This window comes from Salmo trutta, chromosome 25 (genome assembly GCF_901001165.1).
Source record: "Salmo trutta chromosome 25, fSalTru1.1, whole genome shotgun sequence".
NCBI classification, from domain to species: Eukaryota; Metazoa; Chordata; class Actinopteri; order Salmoniformes; family Salmonidae; genus Salmo; species Salmo trutta.
Window position 1 is genome coordinate 28,659,091 of NC_042981.1, and position 15,271 is coordinate 28,674,361.

General features: G+C 40.3%; 1 protein-coding gene across 3 annotated transcripts in view; it reads left to right on the forward strand.

Annotated features, from left to right (window-relative positions):
- The first annotated feature begins 1,333 nt into the window (after positions 1–1,333).
- The window catches only part of LOC115162343 (latent-transforming growth factor beta-binding protein 2), a 157,764-nt gene continuing 143,826 nt past the window's right edge, over positions 1,334–15,271 (forward strand). Inside the window, exons 1-2 of one of the 3 annotated variants that reach the window (XM_029713550.1) lie at positions 1,334–2,245; positions 8,141–8,214. In XM_029713550.1, coding sequence (XP_029569410.1) covers positions 1,782–2,245; positions 8,141–8,214 — 538 coding nt within the window. In that variant the 5' untranslated portion in view covers positions 1,334–1,781. The remainder of the gene's footprint in view (positions 2,246–8,140; positions 8,215–15,271) is intronic. The other 2 variants (XM_029713549.1, XM_029713551.1) reach the window with 2 other exon arrangements.

A 15,271-nucleotide genomic window follows, 5' to 3' on the forward strand; every position in this document is an offset into this window, starting at 1 on the left:
AACAACGTTCTAAAGAATGTTGACATCTAGTGGAAGCCTTAGGAAGTGCAATCTGACCCAATTTACACTGTATATTGGATAGGCAATCACTTGAAAAACTACAAACCTCAGATTTCCCACTTCCTGGTTGGATTTTTCTCAGGTTTTTGCCTGCCATATGAGTTCTGTTATACTCACAGACATTATTTTAACAGTTTTGGAAACTTTAGAGTGTTTTCTAATTATATACATATTCTAGCTTCTGGGCCTGAGTAGCCGGCAGTGTACTCTGGACACCTTTTTCATCCAACCTACTCAATACTGCCCCCCGTTCCCAAAGAAATTAAAGCCTCAAAGGATAAAATGATCCAACTTTCACAATGAGTTCATTTTTATCTAGCTACAGCAGTCAACTAGCTAGCAAGGTAGCTGTTGAGCTTTCTAGCACATTCACTAATTCACCAATCAGCAAGCTAATTAGCTACCATGTCATATTCATGTCAAACTGTCAACAGAGTAGCTAGCAAGCAACAAAATATGCCAAATAACAGTCTAAAAACCACTTGAGGGTAATTAAATAAGACTTTTATCATTCCGACACAAGTCGCATGGCCAGGAATCAGATTTGTATCTGACTTCAAATCAAGGTGGTTTGAAATGTGGCTTGAAATATCAGATTCCATGTGCTTTTTGGCTTTTCAGACTGCAGAACAGATTTGAATCGTATATGCAAAAACATTGGATTTGAGTAACTTCAAACTGCCAATGTGAACAAGGCTGAAGTGTATCATTGTGGGTTGAATGGGATGAGGCTGCCAACTCTCTTTGGGTTGTTTAAGATCTTATGGGAGAAAGGAAATGTGTTGTTTCCAGGCAGTCCAGGGAAACTGATGATGCAGCATGGAAGAGAGGGGAAGATGAATGGGATTTGTTATATAACTTCTATAGTTTTCCAAGAACTCAAATGTAGCTTTAACTGTGTGTGCACTTCCCATATCCCCCATGTTATGTGACACAAATATCATATTGTTATGTCAATGTTCAATTACGAGCCTACTAATTACTCAATCACGTTTATCAATGTGCTATATTATATGACAAGTTGACCTAACCTAGCATACTCAATCTAACATTTCCTTTATTTTACATTTTTAATACTATCCTGCAGTATCCACATTGTGCGTTACATGTGCGTTTATGCAACCGCAGCAAAGAGGAGAGCAGGGTTAGTTTATGTGTATTATCTCGTACTGTAGCTTGGCGGCTTGGACTGAGGGGGGCTGAGCGTAGGCATCAATAAGACCACTAAGGGGGAGTTTTCTACTTGTAAAATGCATGAAAAGCCTCCAAAAATTCCCGGTGACTTCAGATCCAAGGAGGTGGTCATATCCATCGGAGCACCATTCATACTCTAGAACTTTCACTTCGAGTAGGACTGCGGCTTCAGACAAAATCCCATTGCTGCCTGCGCGCGCTCTGACCATGAACTCACGGATGGATTAAAACGTATCTGACATAAACCTTTTGTAAGTAACCTATAGGTAAGCTTTACATTTTCGAATTTTCGGAGAATATGCGAAAGTTGTGAATTGGTTTAAGATATTGAATCCATCCTGCGTAATGCTTACCTGGACATTATGAAGAGACATCAAAGCATTTTGCATGCTTGGGAAAAGATACAGTATTGCTGAAACTTTCTGTTCGCCCCCATTCAACCACTCGATATTGCTTGTGGCTATCGACACAACTGAATCTTGAGTGACCAGCCTACACGCAGCAGCAATTACATTTTTGACACAAATATGGACCGTTTATGGATTGCAGTTTTAGTGGTTCTAACCATTGCACTAGTACGAATGTGTGACTGCCAGAAGGACTCAACAGGTGGTAGACAGGAGATGTGGGAGCAGCTCCGGGAGCTAGCGAGGAGCCAAGGTCACTCCGCAGTGGGAGCTAAGGACGCTGTCCCCGCCATACCATCCAGAGAAAGCTCGCTCAGTTTCTCTCATAATGTCTCGCACTCCGGTCGCGGGGCTCCGGTGAGCTCCTCATCTCAACGAGATAACAGGCACGCGACGGCAATTAAACCAGTTCCAGCTCCCAGTACGGAAGCTTCCCTCCGGGCGGATGATGCCACCGTCCCACGAGATGCTGCGCGTAGGGCCGCGACACAGCTCGGCACCCATCACTCATCACAGCAAAGACCCCGAATCAGTTCCAGACAGAGCAACAAACCCAGCTCAACGCATACCAGGCGCCTTGCAGGGTAAGACACCGCGCTTGTTTTCAGTTGAAAAAATATGTAATGCCCGCAGGAGTACATTTGAGTTTGTCTACAAATTAAACATGTATTTTTTACATACATCCTGCTGTTTCTCCTCCCGGCGTTGTGAGGTTACATTATTTATCATCTTTGATGTTAGTCATTTATGTTGTTGCTATTGTGTCGCGTCATGAATGAACAATAGCCTACTACAGTGAAACATTTGCTTAGTTGATACACTTGCTATTTGTCTGCTACACAATGATGATTGTATTATAGGGTGAATGACTTTCAACAGTAGCCTATGCAGTTGTGTGCCCTCTATCTGCCACAGATGCTTTGTTGCTCTTATTTTCCCCTATATCTCACACAGGCTGGAAAGCATTGGCTATAATGTCTAATGAATGAATGAAAGAATTCCATCCCATGGCTCCAGTGTGTCTGAAGTGAAAGTCGGACCTCTCCTCTATTCAGTCTGACACGGAATTCCTCAGTGACATTTCTCTGAATGGAATGATAATTTGTCATGTGGGGTCATGGCAGGATTTGAACTATATTGGTAGAGGTTAAACCCTTTATTCATATCAGAACAGTGAACACAACATGTTTCTCTGGACTGGGAAGTTGTTCATTAACGACAAGTGTTAAACCACATTTTTGTCACCAGTTTATGCAGAGCAGTTTATTGAAAGAGCACTTCCAGAGCTATCATTTCATCTTAAGAAAACTTTGAAAGCAGTACAGTTACCATGTCCTCAGACTACTCCTAGTAGTGTGTGTGTTCTAGTTTTGTGAATCCACATGCTGCCCATGGCCATGTAGTGGTTCTACAAAAGCCCTGTCCTACATTTGCAAATTCACTTAGTGATTAGAAACACCTGTTTTCCTTGAGGCTTTTTCTCAGTGCTGCAAATACCTGGAGTTCTTTCTCTTTACTCAAAACAGAAACATCAGTTGTTTCCATTAAAAGCTGATTATTTTTAGTAAATGAACCCTGATGCAGCCAACCCTGTTTGTTCCATAGGACAACGCATGGTACACATGCATGGCACACGAACCTATGGGAATCATGTTATTTATATGGCCAGTTTCTAAAGGGACACTTTATGAACCGTATGAGGATCCCTTCTAATTAGAGAAACACATGTTGGGGGATGAAAGGTGTACCCACAATCCTTACTCTGCTGAATAAGGTGAGGAATGCCTAGCAGACTCTGTGTAACGTCTGACAGTTAGGGTTAGGAGGAGGTGAGTAGGGAAAGATCTGGGATGATAGTCTGAGTGCCCTGATTTCAACCACCGTTCTCCTTTTGATATCTTGCACTGGTAGGCTTTGTCGCTTGGTTCCAGAAAAGCAAACCTAATATGATGGTTCCCATAGCCTTTCACGGGGAGATTTGGAGATACTAGTGTATCAGCACCACTGTCTTTATTACTGTAACTGAGTTGCTGTAGAAAGCAGTTCATGTAGCGCTCCCACATCCACACAATGGGCTAGATTCCATCAAACTTGTACTGTAACCAGAAACATCTTACTTCTTGTGCATTAAGAATGCACATTTGGATTCATGTACTCAACAAGCCTATGTTATAAAACAATGTGAATAAAAATATAATCCAACCCATGTGGATTTAAACATGCTTTCTCACTGCACAGAAAGAGTGTTATTTATTTTTTTCTTCCCAGGAACCTAGTTACTAGTTTGATTGAATAGGGCATGTGCGCCAATCTGATTAGCATAATAACAAATCCCCATGAAAATCAATCTGTTTAAGATTGATATATGTTTTTTGTATGGGCTGCGTCTCAATCCACGGCATCCGCCTATGTCGCCTTCCGCATCTTAAAAAAAAGTAATATATTTTTTTTAACTAGGCAAGTCAGTTAAGAACAAATTCTTATTTACAACGACAGCCTACTGTGGAACAGTGGATTCAGCCTTGTTCAGGGGCAGAATGACAGATTTCTACCTTGTCAGCTCGGAGATTTGATCCAGCAACCTTTTGGTTACTGGCCCAACGCTCTAACCACTTGGCTACCTGCCGCCCCATCTATGGTGGAAAGTGTCATAGCTACAGCACTGTTTGTCAGAGAATCGGTCTTCACACGAAATTCGTCTATAGAAAGATGAGAATCTCACAAACAAAATGGTGTTTTCCGTTTTGTTCTACGACCCCATGTCACGGGTGTCGTAGGGATTGGACCAAAACGCAGCGGGAACGTGTAAACTCATCTTCTTATTTTATTAAAGAAGGAAAACAAAAGAAACAACAAACGACACTAAACAGTCCCGTCAGGTGCACAAACACAAAACAGGAAACAACTACCCACAAATCCCATAGAAAAAACACGCCTCTTAAATAGGACCTTCAATTAGAAGCAACGAGGAGCAGCTGCTTCCAATTGAAGGTCAACCCAATAAATACCACATAGCAATAGACATACTAGAACTAACATAGAAATAGACTAACAAGAACATAGCCCAACAAACCCCGAAACGCTCTAAACAAACACCCCCTGCCACGCCCTAACCAAACTACAATAACAAACAACCTCTTTTACTGGTCAGGACGTGACAGCCCACAAGTCATGGGACTCGTCTGAAGGTTACCCATTTTTTAATGAAAGTAATTTTGTGCCAACTAAAAAAAGGAGTTAAAAATGTGTAAAAAAAATTCATATATATATATATATATATATATATATATATATATATATATATATATATATATATATATATATATTTCCTAAGCTTTCTTATATCTCCTAGATATAGAAAAGACACTTCAAAACCTTAGTCAAAAAAATTATAATAAGGAATGTCTGTTTTTCCATTTATGAATGTGTTATTCATTGCTTTTCTATGGGCTATAGCAGTAAAGGCCAAATACAATATTTGATCAAATCATTTGTTAAAGTTTTTTTTATATACCTACAGGAGTCCTACAATTCAAAATCAAATGGCTAAATGATCCATGGTATGACCATCTTAAAACAATTCAATATGTTAGCTTAGTAGAACCCTCCCCTCCAAAGGCTTAGATTTGTAGGGGTTAAAGGTTCAATGCAGCCGTTTTTATCTCAATATCAAATCATTTCTGTGTAACAATTAAGTACCTTACTGTGATTGTTTCAATTAAAATGGTCAAAAATAAGCAAAATAGTTTATTAGCAAAAAGCAATTTCTCAAACAAGAATTTTGATGGGACTGTCTGGGAGTGATCTGAGTGAGGGACCTAATTGGAGGAGCCTAATGGGAGGGATATGTAACCTGAACACGTGTTGTTATTGGCAGATAGGTTTGAAACTCTTCTTTGTCATTGGTCTATTAACTTATACCGCCTAGTGATGTTGCCAGGCAGGCCAAAACTCCATCCCGCCAAAATATGCTGCAATTCCAGGTGTTTCTATTCAAATAGCTCAAACACATAAAAGGGCATTATCATAATTTTCACAATTTCACAGTATTATTTAAACCTTATAGAGTGGAAATACCTGTCCCTTTAAGGGATCGTAACAGTAAAAGTGCCATAAATCTTCAGAGGCATTAATTAACCTTGTGTAATTCATGATTTTTCACCTCTTTCTCTTTCGTTAGCTTGAAATGAATTATCTGCTTGTCGTTAGAGAGCGTGTGCTTGCATGACACATTTCCTCTCGGAATTCCCACTGTCTCCTTACTCACTCCCTGGTTTCTGGTTAGCCCTCTGGGATAGGGAGTTCCATACGGTGTACCTGTCATGTCCTCCCGAGCTCAGTCTGCCAGGAAGACCCGTGACTGCTCCAACTTGCTCGGAAAATTGCTCAACCTGGCTGCATAAAATGGGTCATTATGAGTGCAAATATGACATCATTGATATTTATAGAGCTTTTATGAATGGTTTTGTTATGTAGAACTTGAATACTTTTACCATGCTACTGTACTCATCATGATGCTATCAGGAATGATCCCTATAGGCTTCAACATCCCCACAGACCGGCTGGTCTATTTTGTATGGTTCATATTCATCATTTATGGGAGATATTATTGTTTTCTAAGTCACTGCTGTGTAGTTAAAATATGGTGAATCAGCTGTTTGCAATTGTAAAGGTAATTGATTAACTACCTAGCAACTACTTTGCTCTTGTCTGATTGGTCAGATGTTTGTTAGTTGTCAGAAGAGATCAGGAAGTAGTTGAGTTGATGCATGGTTGTGAATATGGTCAGTTTGCCTTAGCGTTTCACAGCTACGGCAAAGCGACGCAACAACCAATGGTTGCGTGGCACGTCATCGACTGTGTCATTGACTGACAAATTGCTATAGCATATGCTGTGGTTAACTGATTCTTAAAATACCTATTCAGGCATTGTATGATCTGTCAGGCATCAGCAACGTCTAACAATAGGAACACGCCCTAAATCTGCAACAGAGTCATTGGTCTCCATCCGATGTTTTTCTACATAGAGAGTAATCCATCCTTCTAAAGAACTCTCAAACCACACAAAAAAAACCTGGATGTAATCATTAGTCTTAACCGTTTTGCAACGGAAACAAGAGTTTCTATTAGACAAATTCTGGTATGTCCCTCCCCATTTCATTCCGTTTACTTCCGTTTGGATCTGGTTCCTAGTGAATACACCCCAGTTGTCTGACCAGGTGGTGTTGACAGAAGGCAAACAGTACTACTGTCACCCTGTGTTTACCCTTTAACAGTTTACTAGTCATCTCCTGACCCAGAACAGATATCGTACTGTATCTGCATAAGCCATACATACATTCACTCAACTCATTGCCATTAATATCTTGTGGAAAGAAGATGGGAAGTCAATTTATGCCAGAAGTCTTGTTTGTGGTTTGAATTTGCCCTGGAGTTGCTCTTGCGGTGTGGTGCCTTTTCATGCATCTCGCTGTAAAAATTGGCCAGCGCTGTTCTTGTGGAGTAAAATATGTAAAGAATCTAGTTATTACAGTTTGAAACTTGTCATCTTTCATTTTCCTGGAGATTTATGTGAGCAAAGGGTGCTTTTCATGTGTTTCTCCTGTTCCCTCCCAGGCTCAGATAACCACTAGCCTGTTTGTTTTCCCTCTGGACTCCATGCAGCACAGAGAGAGGGGTGTGTGGCTCTACACTCACAGATAGAGTTTCATGCTTTGCCTGCAAATGTTATTGAATAAAATGCAATTATTTCTGAATCTCTAAGGTGCTCCTTCAATAGGCCAACCACATTAAGGGATATGAGACTATAATGGGGTCAGAATTAAATCTCAGATAGAAATGTTAATGTTTGAGACCATGAACACTCAAAACATTATTCCCCTTATGAATTGTGGGGTACTGTACTTTCTACATGCCAGTCCATTTAAGCATTACGTACAAATCAAATGTGTGTGAGAGAGAGAGAGAGAGAGAGAGAGAGAGAGAGAGAGAGAGAGAGAGAGAGAGAGAGAGAGAGAGAGAGAGAGAGAGAGAGAGAGAGAGAGAGAGAGAGAGAGAGAGAGAGAGAGAGAGAGAGAGAGAGAGAGAGAGAGAGAGAGAGAGAGAGAGATGAAAACAGCAGGTGCGGGACAAGGTAGCACGTCTGTCTGGTAAACAGGTCAGGGTTCCATAGCCGCAGGCAGAACAGTTGAAACTGGAGCGGCAGCACAACAAGGTGGACTGGAGACAGCCAGGAGTCATCAGGCCAGGTAGTCCTAAGGCATGGTCCTAGGGTTCAGGTCCTCCGAGAGAGATGGGAGAATTAGAGCGAGCATACTTAAGTTCACATAGGCCACCAAATAAGACAGAAGAATTTCACCAGATAGGACAGACTGACCCTAGCCCCCTGGCACATAGACTATTGCAGCATAGATACTGGAGGCTGAGTATTACATATCCCTGTACAGTATTACATATTCCATTTCTCTCTTTCTCTGCAGGCCTAATGTATGTGGAGGTCACCAGTGCTGCTCTGGATGGGCTGTGGCTTCTGGGACCAACCGCTGCATAAAGCGTAAGTATTCATCTTTGACCATATGCCTTAGGTAAACAATGATCAATGATAATCTCTATCCTTTGGCATGACTGTCTCTTAACCGTCCTTCTCAATAGTTTAAGCCTATTGTGCTACCCTATAGCAGGGATCGGCATCTTTGGCCCCCCAAAGTTTTAAATCAAAAATATATATATCATTTTAGTTTTTGTTAAAAAAAATGACTGTGAAATTTAAGAAATCTGTTCCCAAATATTTCCACAAATAAAAAAATAGACATGATCGTGTCTCAATGAAATCATGATATGAAATGATTGCTTTCGAAATTTAAACTCTTCTCTTTTTGGGCTTAGGTGTGGTCAATTTGACCATTCGCTCCTATAAAAACTATCCCGCGGCTGAATCTTGTTGCCTACCCCTGCCCTATAGGAAGTGTTCTGGTGTGTCATTATTACCTCCATGGTCATGTTATTAATGTGGATTTGCATGCTCTTTGATGTAAAATCTTAACATGGAAATTACCAGTGCTTAGCATTTGGCTCGCTCTCTTTGACACAAGCCCTTAATAATGGGTGTAACTGCACTTTTTTTATTTGACCACAGCAATATTGGATATCTTAACTGCCATATAATTAAAAACTCAATGGCAGATACTGGAGGTGAGGGAATAATTGGGCACTTTTTAAAACGCAATTTTTGCAGAATTTTAACAGCTTACAAGTGTTACCATACTTTTCATTGTAACATTCTTGACATTTGGCAAGTTTTTTCTGCCTTTTTACTGTTCTGTGGGTTGTAAAGTGTTCTGTATGTTTTCTAGTGGGGGGCAGGAGCCTTAAATAATCTCTCCTTTTAAGAGAGAATTGTGACATACTAACCACCCAGCTAGCACATTTTGTTCCTTCAAAGTTTTGGGAACATACGTTTTTGGTTTCCCATTGGTTCTGGGAACGAAGCCATACGTTTCCTGACCGGTTAAACAAAAAGCTATTTGAACGTGCTGAGAACAGAAGTGATAATTACGCCTGTCTGGGAATGTTTATTTATCGGTTGAAGGGAGGTTCTGATAATGTTTTACTCTAGTTCCTTGAACGTTTTCCTGGGAGGGTTTATTAATGCACTGAGAATGGAAATTATAAGTTATTTTGAGTTTTTTGATAACTTCCTTAAAACTTTCACTGAACGTTTCAATAAGACTTTTAATAACACTACTAGCTTATTTTTTTACATAAAAAAACCCAAACTCCAAGCACAGATAGGACACATGCTAATTAATTTCATTAGGAATTAATCATGTGAACACATTTATTTTTTGTGACAAGGCGTCAGTGTGATTCGTATATCTATAATCTTCTGTTCTCTAGCTATGGAATTAGTCCACTGCGCCACCAGGATGGAGCTAGCATGCCATGTTTTTTTACACATACAAAGCTGTTCTTTTAAATCTATTCAAACAGACCTCATTTCAAGCGCTCATAAACTAGAGTTGATTTCCGTGGCCCCGTGGAAATGTAATTAGCATAATTATCTCTGGCTTAAATCTGTCAGTTTAAGCCAGAGATATGTTTTTTTTCATTAGATACATCTCAATCCACCACTTCCGCCGATATAAGTCACTGCTGTGTAGTTAAAATATGGTGAATCAGCTGTTTGCAATTGTAAAGGTAATTGATTAACTACCTAGCAACTACTTTGCTCTTGTCTGATTGGTCAGATGTTTGTTAGTTGTCAGAAGAGATCAGGAAGTAGTTGCACTATCCCTCCATCAGTGCTCAGACTGTCCGCAATAGGCTGAGAGAGGCTGGACTCAGGACTTGTAGGCCTGTTGTAAGGCAGGTCCTCACCAGACATCACCGGCAACAACGTCACCTATGGGCAAAAACCCACCGTCGCTGGACCAGACAGGACTGGCAAAAAGTGCTCTTCACTGACAAGTCGCAGTTTTGTCTCACCAGAGGTGATGGTCGGATTCGCGTTTATCGTCGAAGAAATGAGCGTTACACTGGGACCTGTTGAATCGGAGGGTGAGGGCTTGGGCCATTCCACCCAGAAATGTCCGGGAACTTGCAGGTGCCTTGGTGGAAGAGTGGGGTAACATCTCACAGCAAGAACTGGCAAATCTGGTGCAGTCCATGAGGAGGAGATGCGCTGCAGTACTTAATGCAGCTGGTGGCCACACCAGATACTGTTACTTTTGTTAACCTCTCTAGGGTATGTGGGACGAAATCGTCCCACCTACTCAACAGCCAGTGGAATCCCGTGGCGCGTTATTCAAATACCTTAGAAATGCTATTACTTCAATTTCTCAAACATATGACTATTTTACACCATTTTAAAGACAAGACTCTCGTTAATCTAACCACACTGTCCGATTTCAAAAAGGCTTTACAACGAAAGCAAAACATTAGATTATGTCAGCAGAGTACCCAGCCAGAAATAATCAGACCCCCATTTTTCAAGCTAGCATATAATGTCACATAAACCCAAACCACAGCTAAATGCAGCACTAACCTTTGATGATCTTCATCAGATGACACTCCTAGGACATTATGTTATACAATACATGCATGTTTTGTTCAATCAAGTTCATATTTATATTAAAAAACAGCTTTTTACATTAGCATGTGACGTTCAGAACTAGCATATCCACCGCAAACTTCCGGTGAATTTACTAAATTACTCACGATAAACGTTCACAAAAAACATAACAATTATTTTAAGAATTATAGATACAGAACTCCTTTATGCAATCGCTATGTCCGATTTTAAAGTAGCTTTTCGGCAAAAGCACATTTTGCAATATTCTGAGTAGATAGCTCGCCATCACGGGCTAGCTATTTTGAACCCCACCAAGTTTGGCCCTCACCAAATTCAGATTTACTATAAGAAAAATTGGATTACCTTTGCTGTTCTTCGTCAGAATGCACTCCCAGGACTTCTACTTCAATAACAAATGTTGGTTTGGTTCAAAATAATCCATAGTTATGTTCAAATATCCTCTGTTTTGTTCGTGCGTTCAAGACACTATCCGAAGGCTGACGAAGGGTGACGCTCCCGACGCGTTTCGTGACAAAAAAATTCTAAATATTCCATTACCGTACTTCGAAGCATGTCAAACGCTGTTTAAAATCAATTTTTATGCGATTTTTCTCGTAAAAAAGCGATAATATTCCGACCGGGAAACCCTGTTTTCGTTTAAAAAATAAAAACATGGTGTCGCCTCGTGCACGCGCCTCCAGTCTCATTGTTCTCTGATTGACCACTATCCAAATGCGCTACTGTTTTTCAGCCAGTGCCTGCAAAGGCATCATTCAGCGTTTTGCCGCCTTCTGAGAGCCTATGGGAGCCGTAGGAAGTGTCACGTTACAGCAGAGATCCTCAGTTTTCAATAAAGAGAGTGTAGAAGCCCAAGAAATGGTCAGAGAGGGCACTTCCTGTAAGGAATCTTCTCTGGTTTTTGCCTGCCATATGAGTTCTGTTATACTCACAGACACCATTCAAACAGTTTTAGAAACTTTAGGGTGTTTTCTACCCAAAGCCAATAATTATATGCATATTCTAGTTTCTGGGCAGTAGTAATAACCAGATTAAATCGGGTACGTTTTTTATCCGGCCGTGCAAATACTGCCCCCTATCCCCAACAGGATAACTGTTACTTCTGTTAATTTTGACCCCCCCTTTGTTCAGGGACACATTATTCCATTTCTGTTAGACACATGTCTGTGGAACTTGTTCAGTTTATGTCTCAGTTGTTGAATCTTATGTTCATACAAATATTTACACATGTTAAGTTTGCTGAAAATAAATGCAGTTGTCAGTGAGAGGACGTTTCTTTTTTTGCTGAGTTTATAAACTGAACTTTTTATATCTCTCAGATATAGGACAGACACTTCAGAACAAACTTCCTTTAGATTTTTTGAGGGGGACTATCTGTTGTTCCATGTAGTGAATCTGTTATTCAATGCATTTGTATGGGCTAATAGCAGTAAGGCCAAATTAAAATTGTCATACATTTTATGTATATATTTTTTTTATACTTAAATTCAAAATCAAATAGCTAAATGATCCTTGGTATGACCTTAAAAAAGTCAGTCATAGCTTAGTAGAAACCCCCCTCCCCGGCTTAGACAGGGCTTAGACTGTAAAGGGTTAAGATCAGGTGTGGCCAATTAGTAGGCGCGGCCAACACACCTTGGGCGCGTTCAGCGGGATTGAACGTTTTGGAACATTCAGATAGAAATAGTCTATGTAGATCAAAAATACCTCTCTGATACGTAGAATAAGGAATCACATCAGCTCTATTCATGGCATTTCTATCTGCAACGTTCAGGAATGTTTGGCAACTGAACATGACCCTGAACACACTTACAAGAGGATAGAGAGAGGTTTGTTGATGTTGAGAACAAAATATATGTTTTTAATAACATTCTTAGAACATTCTCTGAATGTTACTTAAGTTTTCTTGTGCTTTTTATGGAAAGTTGTCTTAATGTTCTGAGATCCAAATGTATGTTTTTAAGTAAATTCTTAAAATGTTCTCTGAATGTTACTAAAAAAAAATTGTGTTTTTTATGGAAAGTTTTTATAACGTTTGAGAACAATGCTTTAAATAAAACTATGATGAAACCTGTAGGAAACGTTGTACTGAAATTCACACAGAAGAACTTTACTTCTTAACGTTCTTGGAACAATTTGAGAACATGACTTTAAGTGTTAGCTCGGCAGCTCCTGGTTACAAATATTATCAAAGCTTTTCTACAGCCTATCAAAACATTTTGAAAATGTTTCTCCTTTTATTTTTGTCTGTCATCATGTTGCCGACTGAAATAACAGGTTATAGGAGAAGCTGTTTTAGAAAGAGTTATCTTTACGTTTTACAAGCACAGAATGTGAAACCCACACTCACAACCTGCATTTCTGGGTTAAAACAGTTCCCACAGCAACTAGACAGCAGCACACAAACACACACTCACAAAGTGTCGCACGATACAAAAGCTGTAGTTGTTTGCCCATCAATAAATAAAGTCACCTCCTCATTAGCTCATTAGCCAGCCTCCTAATTGCTATCGCTGGTTCTGCCTCCTATTTTTCAAGTCCCAGCTAAAGGCACACTTACAGAGGTGTTAATTACTTAGGATGAAGCAGGAGTTACCCAAATCAGATGGGTAAATATTTTTCACCTGCCAGAAAGTAACATGTCCCTTCTAAACCAGTCATATTAAACACAGTAGACCATCTAAGAAGGCAAGGTCTCCATCCCACCACCATCTGGTCTCTGTTAGGAATTTGGCCCTCACCCAGGTGTGGCTGGAGGGTAGGGTACCATCAGCTGTGTAGTGAACTCCACATCACGACCCCAGGCCGGGCCCTGGCCTGGTGCCAAAACAAGCCCCCCAGCCAGCCTGCCCTGGGAGCTCCCTTCTGGAGACCTCCACCGTGGTGGTGGAAACCCCCCACTAACTCAGACGATCACATTCTCTGAGTATGTTACTGCAGACCCTAACAGGGTATAACTAGTGGGGGGCGGCCGCATGAGAAAACATGTTCACAGTGGGGGAAAGAAAAGGAACAAACCTGTCAACTGGGCAATATGTAAAAACATATCCTCACTGAGCCATGTCTAGGAAATTATATGTGACGGAATTGAAGTAATGTCTAATATTAAAACTGTCGGTCGTAAGTTTCAACCGGGAGAGCGGATTTGGTGTCTTGAGTTATGGTTTCTCAACAACACGTCCTTGTTGAATCAGGTTGATGTCACAGCAAATATATGGCAGGAATTGGTTTGACAGTTGTCCAGTGAGAATGCCTACAAGGATTTTTAAATGCTATGTTTATGGAAATGTCTGGGTCTTTGTGTGTCTGGTCTGGTGTGGAATCAAGATATGGTTTTAAGAGGTTTTCAGAGTTCTTGCCCAGCTAGCACATTTGGTTCCTTAGAAGTTGTGGGAAAGTACATTTTTGGTTTCCCATTGGTTCTGGGAACGAAGCCATAAGTGAAACTTTTTCAAACGTTCTGAGAACGGAAGTGAACATTTTGCCTGTACTGGGAACATTCATTTTTAGTTTGCAGGGAGGTTTTGAGAACGTTTTACTCTGGTTTCTTGAATGTTGTCCTGGGAGGATTTATTAACGCTCTGAGAACGGATATTATAGGCTATTTGGAGGTTTTATAATAACTTACTTAAAACTTTCACTAAATGTTACAATAAGACTTTTAATAACACTTCAATATCATTTTGGGTAAACTTTTTTGAACTCCAAGCACAGATAGGACACATGTAAATGAATTTCCTTAGGCATTAATCATGCAAACACATGTATTTTTTATTGTGACATGGCATCAGTAAGATTTAAACCTAGAATCTTCTTTTCTCTACCCATGGAATTGGATGGAGATAGCATGCCATGTTTTTTACGCATACAAAGCTGTTAATTTTAGTCTATTCAAACAGACCCCATTTCAAAGGAAACAAGCACTCATTGAGATCACGTGTGGCCAATTAGTGGGCGCGGCCAACACACCTGAAAACACTTAACTTTCTCTATCCTTTATCTTGTTTTGTTGATGCTGAGAATGCAATGTACAGTGCATTCGGAAAGTATTCAGACCCCTTGACTTTTTCCACATTTTGTTACGTTAGTCTTATTCTAAAATGGATGAACTTGTTTTTTCCCCCTCATCAATCTGCACACAATACTCCATAATGACAAAGCAAAAAACGTTTTTTAGACATTTTTGCTAAGTAAAAAATAAATGAAATATCACATTTACATAGGTATTCAGACCCTTTAATCAGTACTTTGGCACCTTTGGTAGTGATTACAGCCTCAAAAATCTTCTTGGGTATGACGCTACACGCGTGGCACACCTATATTTGGGGAGTTTCCCCCATTCTTCTCTGCAGATCCTCTCAAGCTCTGTAAGGTTGGATGGGGAGCGTCACTGCACAGCTTTTTCAGGTCTCTCCAGAGATGTTAGATTGGATTTAAGGCTCTGGCTAGGCCACTCTAGGACATTGAGGCTTGTCCCGAAGCCACTCCTGCGAAGCCACTCCTGTGTTGTCTTGGCTGTGTG